This window comes from Oncorhynchus gorbuscha, unplaced genomic scaffold (genome assembly GCF_021184085.1).
Source record: "Oncorhynchus gorbuscha isolate QuinsamMale2020 ecotype Even-year unplaced genomic scaffold, OgorEven_v1.0 Un_scaffold_1397, whole genome shotgun sequence".
Lineage (NCBI taxonomy): Eukaryota > Metazoa > Chordata > Actinopteri > Salmoniformes > Salmonidae > Oncorhynchus > Oncorhynchus gorbuscha.
The window spans coordinates 45001-63906 of NW_025746184.1; the positions used below are offsets into that span (position 1 = coordinate 45001).

The 18906-nt window shown below is 45.4% G+C and overlaps 1 protein-coding gene across 1 annotated transcript in view; it reads left to right on the forward strand.

Annotated features, from left to right (window-relative positions):
• The window catches only part of LOC124022462 (dysbindin-A-like), a gene marked incomplete at its 5' end in the record, with an annotated part of 42790 nt that overhangs the window by 19691 nt on the left and 4193 nt on the right, over positions 1-18906 (forward strand). Inside the window, 1 exon segment of the mRNA XM_046337371.1 lies at positions 18283-18438. Coding sequence (XP_046193327.1) covers positions 18283-18438 — 156 coding nt within the window.

The window sequence follows — 18906 nt, forward strand, 5'->3', positions numbered from 1 at the left end:
CTTGGAACACCCCACCCATCTTGGTATTTTTAGTCGGAGGGATCTAGAACATTAGATACACCACAGAGATGATGTCACAATAAGGAGTTAAAGAAAGAAAGGAATTAGATAGGTCTCAGCTCGCTGAAGGGGACAAACAACTAAGGGAGCTGAGACCTAAGGGAGCTGAGACCTAAGGGAGCTGAGACCTAAGGGAGCTGAGACCTAAGGGAGCTGAGACCTAAGGGAGCTGAGACCTAAGGGAGCTGAGACCTAAGGGAGCTGAGACCTAAGGGAGCTGAGACCTAAGGGAGCTGAGACCTAAGGGAGCTGAGACCTAAGGGAGCTGAGACCTAAGGGAGCTGAGACCTAAATTGCATCTCTTTTCAGAGATTTAAATTTTATATGTCTGTTCTCTACACTTTTAGATTAGTTTAGTCAGAATTTAAGCAGTGTCTGTATCCCAAATGGCACCCAATACCCTATATAATGCACTATTTTTGGCCTGGGCCCTGGTCAATAGGGTGGCATTTGGGATGCTACCTTGAAGCAGTGTGGTCTTGTTCAGTACTGCAGGAGCAGAGCCTTTCTAGTAGAAAGAGAGAGAGAGAGCTGCTGAGCTAATGTGAGATTAAACTAAAGGCTTGTATCTTAACCGCAGACGGAAACGGGCGTGACCGTGTCTTGACCGCAGACGGAACGGGCGCGACCGCGTCTTGACCGCAGAGTTTTGTGGTTCTTTTATAGAAACTCATCTAGCTAGGTGCTTTGAATTTCTAATGCAGTAGGTGTGTCAATCCCTCCTCCACAGTAGTCTCTATAGAGATCAATCTCAATCAATATCTCTTAAGAGCTTCTCTTCAGCAAAAATACCATTTTAACTCAACTTGGAAGAGCACCATACATTAAATGTATCTTTATATAGCAAATGGAGGATAAGGTTAATTACCTGATCATTTGCATAGCATTATGATATGCAGATTGTACAGTAGCTCAGTGGTTCCCAAACATTTTCACACAGGATTAAATCAAGTGTATTTATAAAGCCCTTCGTACATCACCTGATATCTCAAAGTGCTGTACAGAAACCCAGCCTAAAACCCCTAACAGCAAGCAATGCAGGTGTAGAAGCACGGTGGCTAGGAAAAACTCCCTAGAAAGGCCAGAACCTAAGGAGAAACCTTTGTTCCTTGGGGAACGCGACACATCTATTTCTATGGGCACAACCACTGGCCATGACACATTGTTCACACGCCTCTTGTTGGCGGAGAGAACATTTTGCAGTTTTAAAGCAAATTTCTTGCATTTCTGAACCTGGATGTTATAAATAGCCGTCTAAGGCAGTGGTCCTAGGATGATCAAAGGAAATTGGATGCAGCTGAGCTCAATTTGGAGTTTCGTGGCAAAGAGGTGTGAATGAGATATTTGTGTTTTTAATTTTCAATAAATTTGCAAAAATTTCTCAACATGTTTTCACTTTGTCATTATGGGGTATTGTGTATAGATGGGTGAGGGGGAAATATATATATTTAATCCGTTTTGAATTCAGGCTGTAACACAACAACATGTGGCATGTGTGAAGGCACTGTGGCCGACCACTTCATGGCTGAGCCGTTGTTGCTCCTATATGTTTTCACTTCACAAAAACAGCACTTAAAGTTGACCGGGCAGGTCTAGCAGGGTAGACATTTGATGAACTTTGGGGGGACAACAACAAGGGGGGACAACAACAAGGTAATTGGCAGGTTGTTTAGTGCAGTACTTCCAAAAGCAGTGCACTATGTAGGGAAGAGGGTGGCATTTATGATGCAGCCTAGGTTTCCCACTATCTGTTTTTATTATTAGAAGCCTCTCCCTCTCTTGTGAGTAGTGAGTGGTACACACCCAGGCAGCCCTCTCCCTCTTGTGAGTAGTGAGTGATACACACCCAGGCAGCCCTCCCCTCTTGTGAGTAGTGAGTGGTACACACCCAGGCAGCCCTCCCCTCTTGTGAGTAGTGAGTGATACACACCCAGGCAGCCCTCCCCTCTTGTGAGTACTGAGAGGTACACACCCAGGCAGCCCTCCCCCTCTTGTGAGTAGTGAGTGATACACACCCAGGCAGCTCTCCCCTCTTGTGAGAAGTGAGTGGTACACTTCCAGGCAGGCGGCCCTCCCCCTCTTGTGAGTAGTGAGTGATACACACCCAGGCAGCTCTCCCCTCTTGTGAGAAGTGAGTGATACACACCCAGGCAGCTCTCCCCTCTTGTGAGTAGTGAGTGATACACACCCAGGCAGCCCTCCCCTCTTGTGAGTAGTGAGTGATACACACCCAGGCAGCTCTCCCCCTCTTGTGAGTAGTGAGTGGTACACACCCAGGCAGCCCTCCCCTCTTGTGAGTAGTGAGTGATACACACCCAGGCAGCTCTCCCCCTCTTGTGAGAAGTGAGTGATACACACCCAGGCAGCTCTCCCCTCTTGTGAGTAGTGAGTGATACACACCCAGGCAGCCCTCCCCTCTTGTGAGTAGTGAGTGATACACACCCAGGCAGCCCTCCCCTCTTGTGAGTAGTGAGTGATACACACCCAGGCAGCTCTCCCCCTCTTGTGAGTAGTGAGTGATACACACCCAGGCAGCCCTCCCCTCTTGTGAGTAGTGAGTGATACACACCCAGGCAGCCCTCCCCTCTTGTGAGTAGTGAGTGATACACACCCAGGCAGCCCTCCCCTCTTGTGAGTAGTGAGTGGTACACTCCCAGGCAGCCCTCCCCTCTTGTGAGTAGTGAGTGGTACACACCCAGGCAGCCCTCCCCTCTTGTGAGTAGTGAGTGGTACACTCCCAGGCAGCCCTCCCCTCTTGTGAGTAGTGAGTGGTACACACCCAGGCAGCTCTCCCCTCTTGTGAGTAGTGAGTGGTACACTCCCAGGCAGCCCTCCCCTCTTGTGAGTAGTGAGTGGTACACACCCAGGCAGCTCTCCCCCTCTTGTGAGTAGTGAGTGGTACACTCCCAGGCAGCCCTCCCCTCTTGTGAGTAGTGAGTGGTACACTCCCAGGCAGCCCTCCCCTCTTGTGGATAGTGAGTGGTACACTCCCAGGCAGCCCTCCCCTCTTGTGAGTAGTGAGTGGTACACACCCAGGCAGCCCTCCCCCTCTTGTGAGTAGAGAGTGGTACACTCCCAGGCAGCCCTCCCCTCTTGTGAGTAGTGAGTGGTACACTCCCAGGCAGCCCTCCCCTCTTGTGAGTAGTGAGTGATACACACCCAGGCAGCTCTCCCCTCTTGTGAGTAGTGAGTGGTACACTCCCAGGCAGCCCTCCCCTCTTGTGAGTAGTGAGTGGTACACTCCCAGGCAGCCCTCCCCCTCTTGTGGATAGTGAGTGGTACACTCCCAGGCAGCCCTCCCCCTCTTGTGAGTAGAGAGTGGTACACTCCCAGGCAGCCCTCCCCCTCTTGTGAGTAGTGAGTGGTACACTCCCAGGCAGCCCTCCCCCTCTTGTGAGTAGTGAGTGGTACACTCCCAGGCAGCCCTCCCCTCCTCTCTCCTCACCACTACAGCAGTGTCTCCTCAGCCTGGCAGTACTGCACGTGCTCCCTCACAGCATCGCAGTGTGTGTGTGTGTTTGGCAGCACAGAAGCGTTATCCGTCCAAGCGAGGTAGTGTGTAACCACTCTGTCGATGCAGAATGGGGGGTTAGCTGTACTGGTGGTGTTGCCGTGGCATAGCTGAGCGTCTGGTCTCGCTCTCCACTCGGGGTCTGGGCCGGCCTGGGTCGTCACGATCGACAGGACACCAGTCATGTCCTCTCCAGGGAGCAGCTCCAGGAACTCCTGTAGGTTACAATGCTTTTCTCCTCTCTGTCTCTCTCTCTTTCTTGTTTTTCTCTCGTTTTTTTTCTCTCATGTCTCTCCATTTCTCTCTTTCTTTTTATGTCTTTCTCCATGTCCCTCTCTTTATGTCTTCATGTCTGTCTCTCTCTCCATGTCCGTCTGTCTCTCTCTCCATGTCCCTCTCTTTATGTCTTCATGTCTGTCTCTCTCTCCATGTCCCTCTCTTTATGTCTTCATGTCTGTCTCTCTCTCCATGTCCCTCTCTTTATGTCTTCATGTCTGTCTCTCTCTCTCTCTTTGTCTGTCTCTCTCTCCATGTCCCTCTCTTTATGTCTTCATGTCTGTCTCTCTCTCCATGTCCCTCTCTTTATGTCTTCATGTCTGTCTCTCTCTCCATGTCCCTCTCTTTATGTCTTCATGTCTGTCTCTCTCTCCATGTCCCTCTCTTTATGTCTTCATGTCTGTCTCTCTCTCCATGTCCCTCTCTTTATGTCTTCATGTCTGTCTCTCTCTCCATGTCCCTCTCTTTATGTCTTCATGTCTGTCTCTCTCTCCATGTCCCTCTCTTTATGTCTTCATGTCTGTCTCTCTCTCTCTCTTTGTCTGTCTCTCTCTCCATGTCCCTCTCTTTATGTCTTCATGTCTGTCTCTCTCTCCATGTCCCTCTCTTTATGTCTTCATGTCTGTCTCTCTCTCTCTCTTTGTCTGTCTCTCTCTCCATGTCCCTCTCTTTATGTCTTCATGTCTGTCTCTCTCTCCATGTCCCTCTCTTTATGACTTCATGTCTGTCTCTCTCTCTCTCTTTGTCTGTCTCTCTCTCCATGTCCCTCTCTTTATGTCTTCATGTCTGTCTCTCTCTCTCTCTTTGTCTGTCTCTCTCTCCATGTCCCTCTCTTTATGTCTTCATGTCTGTCTCTCTCTCCATGTCCCTCCCTCCCTCCGTCTGTCTCTCTCTCCATGTCCCTCTCTTTATGTCTTCATGTCTGTCTCTCTCTCCATGTCCCTCTCTTTATGTCTTCATGTCTGTCTCTCTCTCTCTCTTTGTCTGTCTCTCTCTCCATGTCCCTCTCTTTATGTCTTCATGTCTGTCTCTCTCTCTCTCTTTGTCTGTCTCTCTCTCCATGTCCCTCTCTTTATGTCTTCATGTCTGTCTCTCTCTCTCTCTTTGTCTGTCTCTCTCTCCATGTCCCTCTCTTTATGTCTTCATGTCTGTCTCTCTCTCCATGTCCCTCTCTTTATGTCTTCATGTCTGTCTCTCTCTCTCTCTTTGTCTGTCTCTCTCTCCATGTCCCTCTCTTTATGTCTTCATGTCTGTCTCTCTCTCTCTCTTTGTCTGTCTCTCTCTCCATGTCCCTCTCTTTATGTCTTCATGTCTGTCTCCCTCCCTCTGTCCGCCTGTCTCTCTCCATCTCCCTCCCTCCGTCTGTCTCTCTCTCCATGTCCCTCTCTTTATGTCTTCATGTCTGTCTCCCTCCCTCTGTCCGTCTGTCTCTCTCCATCTCCCTCCCTCCGTCTGTCTCTCTCTCCATGTCCCTCTCTTTATGTCTTCATGTCTGTCTCTCTCTCTCTCTTTGTCTGTCTCTCTCTCCATGTCCCTCTCTTTATGTCTCCCTCCCTCTGTCCGTCTGTCTCTCTCCATCTCCCTCCCTCCGTCTGTCTCTCTCTCCATGTCCCTCTCTTTATGTCTTCATGTCTGTCTCCCTCCCTCTGTCCGTCTGTCTCTCTCCATCTCCCTCCCTCCGTCTGTCTCTCTCTCCATGTCCCTCTCTTTATGTCTCCCCTCCCTCCCTCCCTCCCTCCCTCCCTCCCTCCCTCCCTCCCTCCCTCCCTCCCTCTGTCTGTCTCTCTCCATGTCCCTCTCTTTATGTCTCCCTCCCTCCCTCGCTCCATGTCCCTCTCTTTATGTCTCCCTCCCTCCCTCCCTCTGTCTGTCTCTCTCTCTCTCCATGTCCCTGTCTTCATGTCTCCCTCCCTCCCTCTGTCTGTCTCTCTCTGTCTGTCTCTCTGTATTAGTTATTCTCCTCATGTTTAAAGTGGAATGTCTATTTGGTGATGCTTTGATGTTTGTGATCTGTGCTACTGCCATGGTTTTCTTTCAATAGGACTTTACTTTGTGTGTGTGTGTGTGTGTGTGTGTGTGTGTGTGTGTGTGTGTGTGTGTGTGTGTGTGTGTGTGTGTGTGTGTGTGTGTGTGTGTGTGTGTGTGTGTGTGTGTGTGTGTGTGTGTGTGTGTGTGTGTGTGTGTGACTCAGTCATATGATGAACCCATGCAGTTACACTCTGCTCCTTTTTGCTCCAACAGTTTGTCTATTGTCAGGAAACAGAAAAGGTCAGGTTGAAGGGATCTAAGTGTTGGTGACGTAGGTCACGGGAGCAATTCTACCAGTCAATAACTCCTCCATGAATGCAGTGATCACCAGTTACCTTAATATACATCACTGGTCAGGAATGTGCAGCAACGTTCCTACATAACATGTAAAGCTGATATGCCACATTAGAATCTAATTAGAATGCCCCCACGCAGACATAGACGGTCTGGGGTATCTGCTCTGGTGCTCACTGGACTGTGAACGATGTGTTCCACTGTTACCGGGCGACTTGCTGTGTCGCTATGGGTGATTTGGGGCGGCAGGGTAGCCTAGTGGTTAGAGCGTTGGACTAGTAACCGGAAGGTCGGTTAAGTCGGTTAAGAACAAATTCTTATTCATCATGACTGCCTACCCCGGCCAAACCCGCACGACTATAAGCACTATAATGCCAAGGCCTGACATGAATAACAGTCATGTTGTTTTCCTTTGAACAGATGACGCTTCATTTTGTCTCACATAAATCACTGAAAGTGAATCTCCTTCTAGTTGTTATATCGCTCCCTCTACTCTGCAAGGCATGAGCCTGCAACTCTCATCAGGGTAGCCTAGTGGTTAGAGCGTTGGACTAGTAACCGGAAGGTTGCAAGTTCAAACCCCCGAGCTGACATGGTACAAATCTGTTGTTCAGCCCCTGAACAGGCAGTTAACCCACTGTTCCCTGGTAGGCCGTCATTGAAAATAAGAATTAGTTCTTAACTGACTTGCCTAGTTAAATAAAGGTTAAAATGTTGCAGGCAGCGATAGGACACCTGTCTGAAATGTGGGCCGTTGTTGTTGTTGACGTTTTACTACTTAAATCAGTCTCTGCAGCGGGGTGAGGAGGGTGAGGAGGGTAATTCGCTCGGTGGTGTGGGTAAAAATGCAGCACTGATATGCAGTAATAGCAGGAAAATGGCTTAAAGTGTCAGTCTATTCACTCCTTACTTTTACGCTCCCTTCAAAGGGTATTGATTTCTCTAGCTTTTAACCATTATAGTAAAGAGGCAGGGATTTAGAGTTAGACCAGCAGTAGGTCTACGGCCCAAATGGTACCCTATTCCCTATATAGTGCACTACTTTTGATCAGGTCTCTGGTAGAAAGTAGTGCACTATGTATGGTGACATTTGGGACGTACACTGTGGCTGCTATTGCGGAGATCAATGGCTTGCTGAGGTAAGCAGTGCTGTCTGAAACCGCTATGATTGGATTACTTGTGAGTACCACATCTGGTCAGGCCTGACGGGAGTTGGGACGGGAGTTGGGACGGGAGTTGGGACGGGAGTTGGGACGGGAGTTGGGACGGGAGTTGGGACGGGAGTTGGGACGGGAGGTGATATCTGAAGCGCAGGCTGCCCACACCTGACCAGAGTTTGGTGTGTGTGTGTGTTTTTAATTTTTAATTTCACCTTTATTTAACCAGGTAGGCTAGTTGAGAACAAGTTCTCATTTACAACTGCGACCTGGCCAAGATAAAGCAAAGCAGTGCAGTGTGTGTGCCAGTGTAGCCTAACTTGGCAGCCCACAGTAGCCTAACTTGGCAGCCCACAGTAGCCTAACTTGGCAGCCCACAGTAGCCTAACTTGGCAGCCCACAGTAGCCTAACTTGGCAGCCCACAGTAGCCTAACTTGGCAGCCCACAGTAGCCTAACTTGGCAGCCCACAGTAGCCTAACTTGGCAGCCCACTTGGTGTAGATGAGTAGTATACAGCAACCTAACATGAGAGCTGAGGCTGGGGCCAGTGCTCTGCCTCCCCCTCTCAGATCATAGCTAATATAATAGCTTTACATCTATGGCTCAGACCCTTTAGAACAGTGGTCAAAGTTATCATTAACCTAATAAAACCAGTTTGGTAGGAGTGAGGTTTGTGCAGAAGGCCTGAAACGTTATCACATCATATATTGGCTATATGCCTGTTCTGCCAATATTGTTCCTCTCAGACCATATTATATTTTGAAACTTAAGCATTAATAACAATACATCAGTTGGTGTAGAAGATGCTGAGCCTAAATTGAGATAATTGTGTTTTACTGGACTGATGGTACATGCATCTGATGGTCATGGTGCTTTCAAGACAACTGGGAACTCTGGAAAAGCGAGATCAAATGATGACGTCCGTGAACATCAGGTCAGTAAGTCTGAGCTCTAGAAAGATGCCAGAGTTTCCCTGTTGGATGACCTTTCAAAAAAAAAATTCCCTGGAGTCCCCAGTTGTCTTGAATGTACTGAAGTCAGACATTTCCAAGTTCCCAGTTGTCTTGAACACGGCATTAGTCTCAGCTGAGTGAGTGAGAGAGAGCAGCAAAGGGTCTGCCTCTCACGGTCCCTGCTCTCTCTTTCATTTCCTCGAGTATCAAACTTTGCCGGGGTCGTGGAATCTGTAGGGAGGCATGGTGATTTGAACTATCCGATTGGCCAGCGCAGTAGGCACCGTCGATTTAGCCACCGATCTCAAGAGTCCGCCGGGTTGGAGAAGTTTGTCTTTACAGACAAATGAAATGGTTCAAACTGGGAACACTTCGTCTACCTGGTACATCAAGCTTTGTCTACCTGGTACATCAAGCTTCGCCTACCTGGTACATCAAGCTTCGCCTACCTGGTACATCAAGCTTCGCCTACCTGGTACATCAAGCTTCGCCTACCTGGTACATCAAGCTTCGCCTACCTGGTACATCAAGCTTCGCCTACCTGGTACATCAAGCTTCGCCTGCCTGGTACATCAAGCTTCGCCTACCTGGTACATCAAGCTTCGCCTACCTGGTACATCAAGCTTCGCCTACCTGGTACATCAAGCTTCGCCTACCTGGTACATCAAGCTTCGCCTACCTGGTACATCAAGCTTCGCCTACCTGGTACATCAAGCTTCGCCTACCTGGTACATCAAGCTTCGCCTACCTGGTACATCAAGCTTCGTCTACCTGGTACATCAAGCTTTGTCTACCTGGTACATCAAGTGCACCGACCGCCAACAGCACAACACGAAGAAAACAAAAAGGAACGCAAGCCTTTATGCCTTTTATCTTTGGCTTTTCTACTGAAATGTTTGGTGATCCTCTAGAAATGCCTTGAAGATGGCGATCGACCGGTTGGTGAGCACTGCTTGGATAATACAGAGGAATGTAATGCACTGTAGCGGTCTCTGACCTTTTTCTTTCACTCTTCACAAGTCTATCAGTTGAGGGTGTATGACTGAATTCACTAGGCTTTACAGAATGTCACCACTGGTTGCCCTCTGAAACCCCCCTAACAAAGCTTGGTATTAAATAGAATTACATTTCTCTGAACATTTCATCTTGGTTCCTATTTATAGTGGTGACGCATGACTTGGAGAATGTTTATAACAGTGGAATTAGGAGCTGTAATAGAATGCTGTGTCTCTCCTTCCCTGGGGGTCAATAGAGAGGTTGGAGGGCTCATCATTATACATTTATCCTGCTGGGGGGGGGATAGGCTGTGTCTCTCCTTCCCTGGGGGTCAATAGAGAGGTTGGAGGGCTCATCATTATACATTTATCCTGCTGGGGGGGGGTAGGCTGTGTCTCTCCTTCCCTGGGGGTCAATAGAGAGGTTGGAGGGCTCATCATTATACATTTATCCTGCTGGGGGATTTAGGTTCTGATCAAATGTATTGCACTATGGGGAATCTTTTCCACTGTCTGATATATATTTTAACACCCCTTCTCTCTCTCAGACATGGACATCATTCTCTCTCTGTCAGAAAGCCATTGACATCATTCTCTCTCTGTCAGAAAGCCATGGACATCATTCTCTCTCTCTCAGAAAGCCATGGACATCATTATCTCTCTGTCAGAAAGCCATGGACATCATTCTCTCTCTGTCAGAAAGCCATGGACATCATTCTCTCTCTGTCAGAAAGCCATGGACATCATTCTCTCTCTGTCAGAAAGCCATGGACATCATTCTCTCTCTGTCAGAAAGCCATTGACATCATTCTCTCTGTCAGAAAGCCATGGACATCATTCTCTCTGTCAGAAAGCCATGGACATCATTCTCTCTGTCAGAAAGCCATGGACATCATTCTCTCTCTGTCAGAAAGCCATTGACATCATTCTCTCTGTCAGAAAGCCATGGACATCATTCTCTCTCTGTCAGAAAGCCATGGACATCATTCTCTCTCTGCCAGAAAGCCATTGACATCATTCTCTCTCTCTCAGAAAGCCATTGACATCATTCTCTCTCTCTCAGAAAGCCATTGACATCATTCTCTCTCTGTCAGAAAGCCATTGACATCATTCTCTCTCTCTCAGAAAGCCATGGACATCATTCTCACTGTCAGAAAGCCATTTGACTTCCACTATGAGAAACAAGAGAACGTCACAGGTCACAGCTCCAGCTTGTGGGTCACATCTAAAAATACATTCCTCCGTTGTTGCAGCATGCATAAAAAAAATGCAACTGGTTAACCATTTGTCAAGCAACTTTGCATAATGTTACCTATGGGATGTTATCTATGAGAGGCCATAATGTTACCTATGGGATGTTACCTATGGAAGGCCATAATGTTACCTATGGGATGTTACCTATGGAAGGCCATAATGTTACCTATGGGATGTTACCTATGGAAGGCCATAATGTTACCTATGGGATGTTACCTATGGAAGGCCATAATGTTACCTATGGGATGTTACCTATGGAAGGCCATAATGTTACCTATGGGATGTTACCTATGGAAGGCCATAATGTTACCTATGGAAGGCCATAATGTTACCTATGGATGTTACCTATGGAAGGCCATAATGTTACCTATGGGATGTTACCTATGGAAGGCCATAATGTTACCTATGGGATGTTACCTATGGAAGGCCATAATGTTACCTATGGGATGTTACCTATGGAAGGCCATAATGTTACCTATGGAAGGCCATAATGTTACCTATGGGATGTTACCTATGGAAGGCCATAATGTTACCTATGGGATGTTACCTATGGAAGGCCATAATGTTACCTATGGGATGTTACCTATGGAAGGCCATAATGTTACCTATGGGATGTTACCTATGGAAGGCCATAATGTTACCTATGGGATGTTACCTATGGAAGGCCATAATGTTACCTATGGGATGTTACCTATGAGAGGCCATAATGTTACCTATGGGATGTTACCTATGGAAGGCCATAATGTTACCTATGGAAGGCCATAATGTTACCTATGGAAGGCCATAATGTTACCTATGGGATGTTACATATGAAAGGCCATAATGTTACCTATGGGATGTTACCTATGGAAGGCCATAATGTTACCTATTGGATGTTACCTATGGAAGGCCATAATGTTACCTATGGAAGGCCATAATGTTACCTATGGGATGTTACCTATGGAAGGCCATAATGTTACCTATGGAAGGCCATAATGTTACCTATGGGATGTTACCTATGGAAGGCCATAATGTTACCTATGGGATGTTACCTATGGAAGGCCATAATGTTACCTATGGGATGTTACCTATGGAAGGCCATAATGTTACCTATGGGATGTTACCTATGGAAGGCCATAATGTTACCTATGGGATGTTACCTATGGAAGGCCATAATGATACCTATGGGATGTTATCTATGGAAGGTCATAATGTTACCTATGGGATGTTACCTATGGAAGGCCATAATGATACCTATGGGATGTTACCTATGGAAGGCCATAATGTTACCTATGGGATGTTACCTATGGAAGGCCATAATGTTACCTATGGAAGGCCCCCTGTTCCCTAGAAATGGCACCCTAGCCTGTGTGTTTCCTATGGGCCCTGGTCCAAAAGTAGTGCACTATAAAGGGAATAGGGAGCCGTTTGGGGGACAGACTGTTATTGTGGGGCCCTGCCTGGTGACAGCTAGCTTGACTTCCTGCCCACCTGGGACTAGTCGAGTTGACACATCCAGCCCACTGACAACAACACCCCTTTACCACAGGGATGACTGACTGACTGTGTTCAAATGCTTTGGTAGATTCTGACAAAGAGAAATGACCTACCTGGAAATCCTGAGCCTGTATTGGCACCTTGGCGTGCATTTCAAGGATTTGTGAGAATCCAATGATTCAGGGTTGAAATTCTTATTTTCAATGAGGCAGCATTTCTGGGATGAACTTTTGTCAGAAAACAAAGAAGATACTTAGTTCCTCAATCTGCTGTTACTTGACTCCACACGGATGTCAGTTCTTGTAAAGGCAGCTGATGATGAGTAGAGCTTGATCTAGGACAAAAGATTCACTGCAACAATATGCGTCTTTTTAAAAGGATGTAGCACCTCTAGCCATAACACAGACACTCCTATGGTTCCATAAAAGTAACATAACCACTTCCTGCTGTTCTGAGAAGTGGGTAGGTGCTTCCTGTCTTTAAGACCGAGAGAGACATGGCTCACAGTGGGGACTAGAGCTTAATGGGACTATAGTCACGATACATGTCTTGCTTCACATAACAGAACTGTCCCGTTGTTTTCTGATCTGGAGGAGACACACTTGGGCGGGCAGGTAAATAATTAGCCTACAATGTGGGGGATATCAATTTACATCTTAGTCATTTAGCAGGTGCTCTTATCCAGAGTGATTTTCATCTTAAGGTAACTAGGTGAAACAACCATGTATCTCAGTCACATTAAGTCTGTATGTAGCCTCACTACTGTATATAGCCTCTCTACTGTATATAGCCTCTCTACTGTATATAGCCTCTCTACTGTATATAGCCTCTCTACTGTATATAGCCTCTCTACTGTATATAGCCTCTCTACTGTATATAGCCTCTCTACTGTATATAGCCTCTCTACTGTATATAGCCTCTCTACTGTATATAGCCTCTCTACTGTATATAGCCTGTCTACTGTATATAGCCTGTCTACTGTATATAGCCTGTCTACTGTATATAGCCTGTCTACTGTATATAGCCTGTCTACTGTATATAGCCTGTCTACTGTATATAGCCTGTCTACTGTATATAGCCTGTCTACTGTATATAGCCTGTCTACTGTATATAGCCTGTCTACTGTATATAGCCTGTCTACTGTATATAGCCTGTCTACTGTATATAGCCTGTCTACTGTATATAGCCTGTCTTTTTACTGTTGGTTAGAGCCTGTAAATAAGCATTTCACTGTAAGGTCTACTACACCTGTTGTATTAAGCATTTCACTGTAAGGTCTACTACACCTGTTGTATTCGGCGCACGTGACAAAGTTTGATTTGATTTAAAACCATTCCTCAATAAAGTAGCTGTTAGCAAAGTTAGTGCTTATAAGAAAATACAAGTGTGACGATAAAGTCAATGGTTCCTCTGCTGTTTGTTAGTATCCTGTAGTACTGTAGTGGTATCCTGTAGTACTGTAGTGGTATCCTGTAGTATTGTAGTGGTATGCTGTAGTACTGTAGGGGTATCTTGTTAGTATCCTGTAGTATTGTAGTGGTATCTTGTTGCTATCCTGTAGTACTGTAGTGGTATCCTGTAGTATTGTAGTGGTATCGTGTTAGTATCCTGTAGTATTGTAGTGGTATCGTGTTAGTATCCTGTAGTACTGTAGTGGTATCCTGTAGTATTGTAGTGGTATCCTGTAGTATTGTAGTGGTATCGTGTTAGTATCCTGTAGTATTGTAGTGGTATCTTGTTAGTATCCTGTAGTACTGTAGTGGCATCTTGTTAGTATCATGCAGTACTGTAGGAGTATCCTGTAGTACTGTAGGGGTATTCTGTAGTGGTATTCTGTAGTATTGTAGTGGTATTCTGTAGTATTGTAGTGGTATCTTGTTAGTATCCTGTAGTAGTGTAGTGGTATTCTGTAGTATTGTAGTGGTATCCTGTAGTATTGTAGTGGTATTCTGTAGTATTGTAGTGTTATCATGTAGTATTGTAGTGGTATCCTGTAGTATTGTAGTGGTATCTTGTTAGTATCCTGTAGTACTGTAGTGGTATCTTGTTAGTATCCTGTAGTATTGTAATGGTATCTTGTTAGTATCCTGTAGTACTGTAGTGGTATCTTGTTAGTATCCTGTAGTATTGTAGTATTGTAGTGGTATCTTGTTAGTATCCTGTAGTATTGTAGTGGTATCTTGTTAGTATCCTGTAGTATTGTAGTGGTATCTTGTTAGTATCCTGTAGTATTGTAATGGTATCTTGTTAGTATCCTGTAGTATTGTAGTGGTATCTTGTTAGTATCCTGTAGTGGTATCATGTAGTACTGTAGTGGTATCTTGTTAGTATCCTGTAGTATTGTAGTGGTATCTTGTTAGTATCCTGTAGTATTGTAGTGGTATCTTGTTAGTATCCTGTAGTACTGTAGTGGTATCTTGTTAGTATCCTGTAGTATTGTAATGGTATCTTGTTAGTATCCTGTAGTATTGTAATGGTATCTTGTTAGTATCCTGTAGTATTGTAGTGGTATCTTGTTAGTATCCTGTAGTGGTATCATGTAGTACTGTAGTGGTATCTTGTTAGTATCCTGTAGTATTGTAGTGGTATCTTGTTAGTATCCTGTGGTACTGTAGTGGTATCCTGTAGTATTGTAGTGGTATCTTGTTAGTATCCTGTAGTATTGTAGTGGTATCCTGTAGTATTGCAGTGATATCCTGTAGTATTGTAGTGGTATCCTATAGTATTGTAGTGGTATCCTGTAGTATTGTAGGGGTATCATGTAGTGCTGTAGTGGTATCTTGTTAGTATCCTGTAGTATTGTATTGGTATTCTGTAGTGGTATCCTGTAGTATTGTAGTGGTATCTTGTTAGTATCCTGTAGTATTGTAGTGGTATCGTGTTAGTATCCTGTAGAACTGTAGTGTTATCTTGTTAGTACCCTGTAGTACTGTAGGGGTATCATGTAGTGCTGTAGTGGTATCTTGTTAATATCCTGTAGTATTGTAGTGGCATTCTGTAGTATTGTAGTGGTATCCTGTAGTATTGTAGTGGTATCCTGTAGTATTGTAGTGGTATCCTGTAGTATTGTAGTGGTATCCTGTAGTATTGTAGTGGTATCCTGTAGTATTGTAGTGGTATCCTGTAGTATTGTAGTGGTATCGTGTTAGTATTGTAGTGGTATCGTGTTAGTATCCTGTAGTACTGTAGGGGTATCTTGTTAGTATCCTGTAGTACTGTAGGGGTATCTTGTTAGTATCCTGTAGTGCTGTAGTGGTATCTTGTTAGTATCCTATAGTACTGTAGGGGTATCTTGTTAGTGTACTGTAGTGGCATCTTGTTAGTATCCTGTAGTACTGTAGGGGTATCCTGTAGTACTGTAGGGGTATCCTGTAGTATTGTAGTGGTATCCTGTAGTACTGTAGTGGTATCCTGTAGTACTGTAGTGGTATCCTGTAGTATTGTAGTGGTTTCGTGTTAGTATCCTGTAGTATTGTAGTGGTATCTTGTTAGTATCCTGTAGTATTGTAGTGGTATCTTGTTAGTATCCTGTAGTACTGTAGTGGTATCTTGTTAGTATCCTGTAGTACTGTAGTGGTATCGTGTTAGTATCCTGTAGTACTGTAGGGTTATCTTGTTAGTATCCTGTAGTACTGTAGTGGTATCTTGTTAGTATCCTGTAGTGCTGTAGTGGTATCTTGTTAGTATCCTGTAGTGCTGTAGGGGTATCTTGTTAGTGTACTGTCGTGGCATCTTGTTAGTATCCTGTAGTATTGTAGCGGTATCCTGTAGTACTGTAGTGGTATCCTGTAGTACTGTAGTTGTATCGTGTTAGTATCCTGTAGTACTGTAGTGGTATCTTGTTAGTATCCTGTAGTATTGTAGTGGTATTGTGTTAGTATCCTGTAGTACTGTAGGGGTGTCTTGTTAGTATCCTGTAGTATTGTAGTGGTATCTTGTTAGTATCCTGTAGTACTGTAGTGGTATCTTGTTAGTATCCTGTAGTATTGTAGTGGTATCGCGTTAGTATCCTGTAGTACTGTAGTGGTATCTTGTTAGTATCCTGTAGTATTGTAGTGGTATCGTGTTAGTATCCTGTAGTATTGTAGTGGTATCGTGTTAGTATCCTGTAGTACTGTAGTGGTATCGTGTTAGTATCCTGTAGTACTGTAGGGGTATCTTGTTAGTATCCTGTGGTACTGTAGTGGTATCTTGTTAGTATCCTGTAGTACTGTAGTGGTATCGTGTTAGTATCCTGTAGTATTGTAGTGGTATCGTGTTAGTATCCTGTAGTACTGTAGTGGTATCGTGTTAGTATCCTGTAGTACTGTAGTGGTATCTTGTTAGTATCCTGTGGTATTGTAGTGGTATCTTGTTAGTATCCTGTAGTACTGTAGTGGTATCTTGTTAGTATCCTGTGGTATTGTAGTGGTATCTTGTTAGTATCCTGTAGTACTGTAGTGGTATCTTGTTAGTATCCTGTAGTATTGTAGTGGTATCTTGTTAGTATCCTGTAGTACTGTAGTGGTATCTTGTTAGTATCCTGTAGTATTGTAGTGGTATCTTGTTAGTATCCTGTAGTATTGTAGTGGTATCTTGTTAGTATCCTGATACTGTAGTATCACAAGAAAGGGTTGTTAGCTGAGATAAAAAGGTCACAGAATAGTCTCTCTGGCCAGACTCAGGGTGCTAGTCTCTGCACGCTCCACACAGAGGTGTCTCTGGCTCAGGGCTCTGTGAGGAGGCTCTACAGTAAGGATGGTGTTTCTGGCCAGACTCAGTGCTCTGTGAGGAGACTACAGTAAGGATGGTGTCTCTGGCTCAGGGCTCTGTGAGGAGACTACAGTAAGGATGGTGTTTCTGGCCAGACTCAGGGCTCTGTGATGAGACTACAGTAAGGATGGTGTTTCTGGCCAGACTCATGGCTCTGTGAGGAGACTCTACAGTAAGGATGGTGTTTCTGGCCAGACTCAGGGCTCTGTGATGAGACTAGAGTAAGGATGGTGTTTCTGGCCAGACTCAGGGCTCTGTGAGGAGACTCTACAGTAAGGATGGTGTGTCTGGCCAGACTCGTGGCTCTGTGAGGAGACTACAGTAAGGATGGTGTTTCTGGCCAGACTCAGGGCTCTGTGATGAGACTACAGTAAGGATGGTGTTTCTGGCCAGACTCAGGGCTCTGTGATGAGACTCTACAGTAAGGATGGTGTCTGCCAGACTCAGGGCTCTGTGAGGAGACTCTACAGTAAGGATGGTGTCTGGCCAGACTCAGGGCTCTCATTATAATAGTGAGAAGACATTTATCTGATATCTGTAGGATGATGTTGATCATTATAAGAGTGAGAAGACATTTATCTGATGATATCTGTAGGATGATGTTGATCATTATAATAGTGAGAAGACATTTATCTGATATCTGTAGGATGATGTTGATCATTATAATAGTGAGAAGACATTTATCTGATATCTGTAGGATGATGTTGATCATTATAATAGTGAGAAGACATTTATCTGATATCTGTAGGATGATGTTGATCATTATAATAGTGAGAAGACATTTATCTGATATCTGTAGGATGATGTTGATCATTATAATAGTGAGAAGACATTTATCTGACGCTATCTGTAGGATGATGTTGATCATTATAATAGTGAGAAGACATTTATCTGATGATATCTGTAGGATGATGTTGATCATTATAATAGTGAGAAGACATTTATCTGATGTAAAAGTCTAACTACAGGTTGCATCCCAAACTGTATGTATGTGGTCAATGGATTTGGGGTCACTAGAAAAGAGCAGAGGCTACTCTGACAAAAAGCTGCCACTTCCTATACAGCTTAACAGGGATACCAAACAATGACTTGTTTATATTCAGTAACTGTACAGTGACCTACACAGTGACCTACACAGTGACCTATTCAGTAACTTTTACAGTGACCTACACAGTGACCTACACAGTGACCTACACAGTGACCGATACAGTGACCGATACAGTAACTTTTACAGTGACCTACACAGTAACCTATACAGTAACTTTTACAGTGACCTACATAGTGACCTACACAGTGACCTTCACAGTGCAGATTTGTGAAGCATGTTTCCATTAAATAATGGAAGACTGAGGCGTCATCATTTGACTGTGGCTTGCCCTTATGTCTATCCAGAGGGTATCACTGACCTCCATAGAAATGTACAAGAGCTCATCTACTATCTTTTCAATGGCTGCTTCCGTGAGAGCAAGTCAACCCTCTATCCACCTCTATGTTTACGTGTCCTGTACTTCCTGTTTCCCCCCAGCCGAGCTGGACTCTGAGCACGCCCAGAAGGTGCTGGACATGGAGCACGCCCAGCAGGGGAAGCTGAAGGAGAGGCAGAAGTACTTTGAAGAAGCTTTCCAACAGGACATGGATCAGTACCTCTCTACTGGCTACCTGCAGATCACTGACAGAAGAGGTGAGCTGGAACCCAGAACACACACTGTGTGGCTCCCCTTTTTATAGTGCACTGCTTTGGACCATAGCACTACGGGCCCTGGGAAGTAGTGCACTACGGGCCTGTAGGAAATAGGGGTCCATTTGGAACACTACCTCTGTTGATACGGCAGGGGGCGGCAGGGTAGCCTAGTGGTTAGAGTGGAGGGGCGGCAGGGTAGCCTAGTGGTTAGAGTGGAGGGGCGGCAGGGTAGCCTAGTGGTTAGAGTGGAGGGGCGGCAGGGTAGCCTAGTGGTTAGAGTGGAGGGGCGGCAGGGTAGCCTAGTGGTTAGAGTGGAGGGGCGGCAGGGTAGCCTAGTGGTTAGAGTGGAGGGGCGGCAGGGTAGCCTAGTGGTTAGAGTGGAGGGGCGGCAGGGTAGCCTAGTGGTTAGAGTGGAGGGGCGGCAGGGTAGCCTAGTGGTTAGAGTGGAGGGGCGGCAGGGTTAGCCTA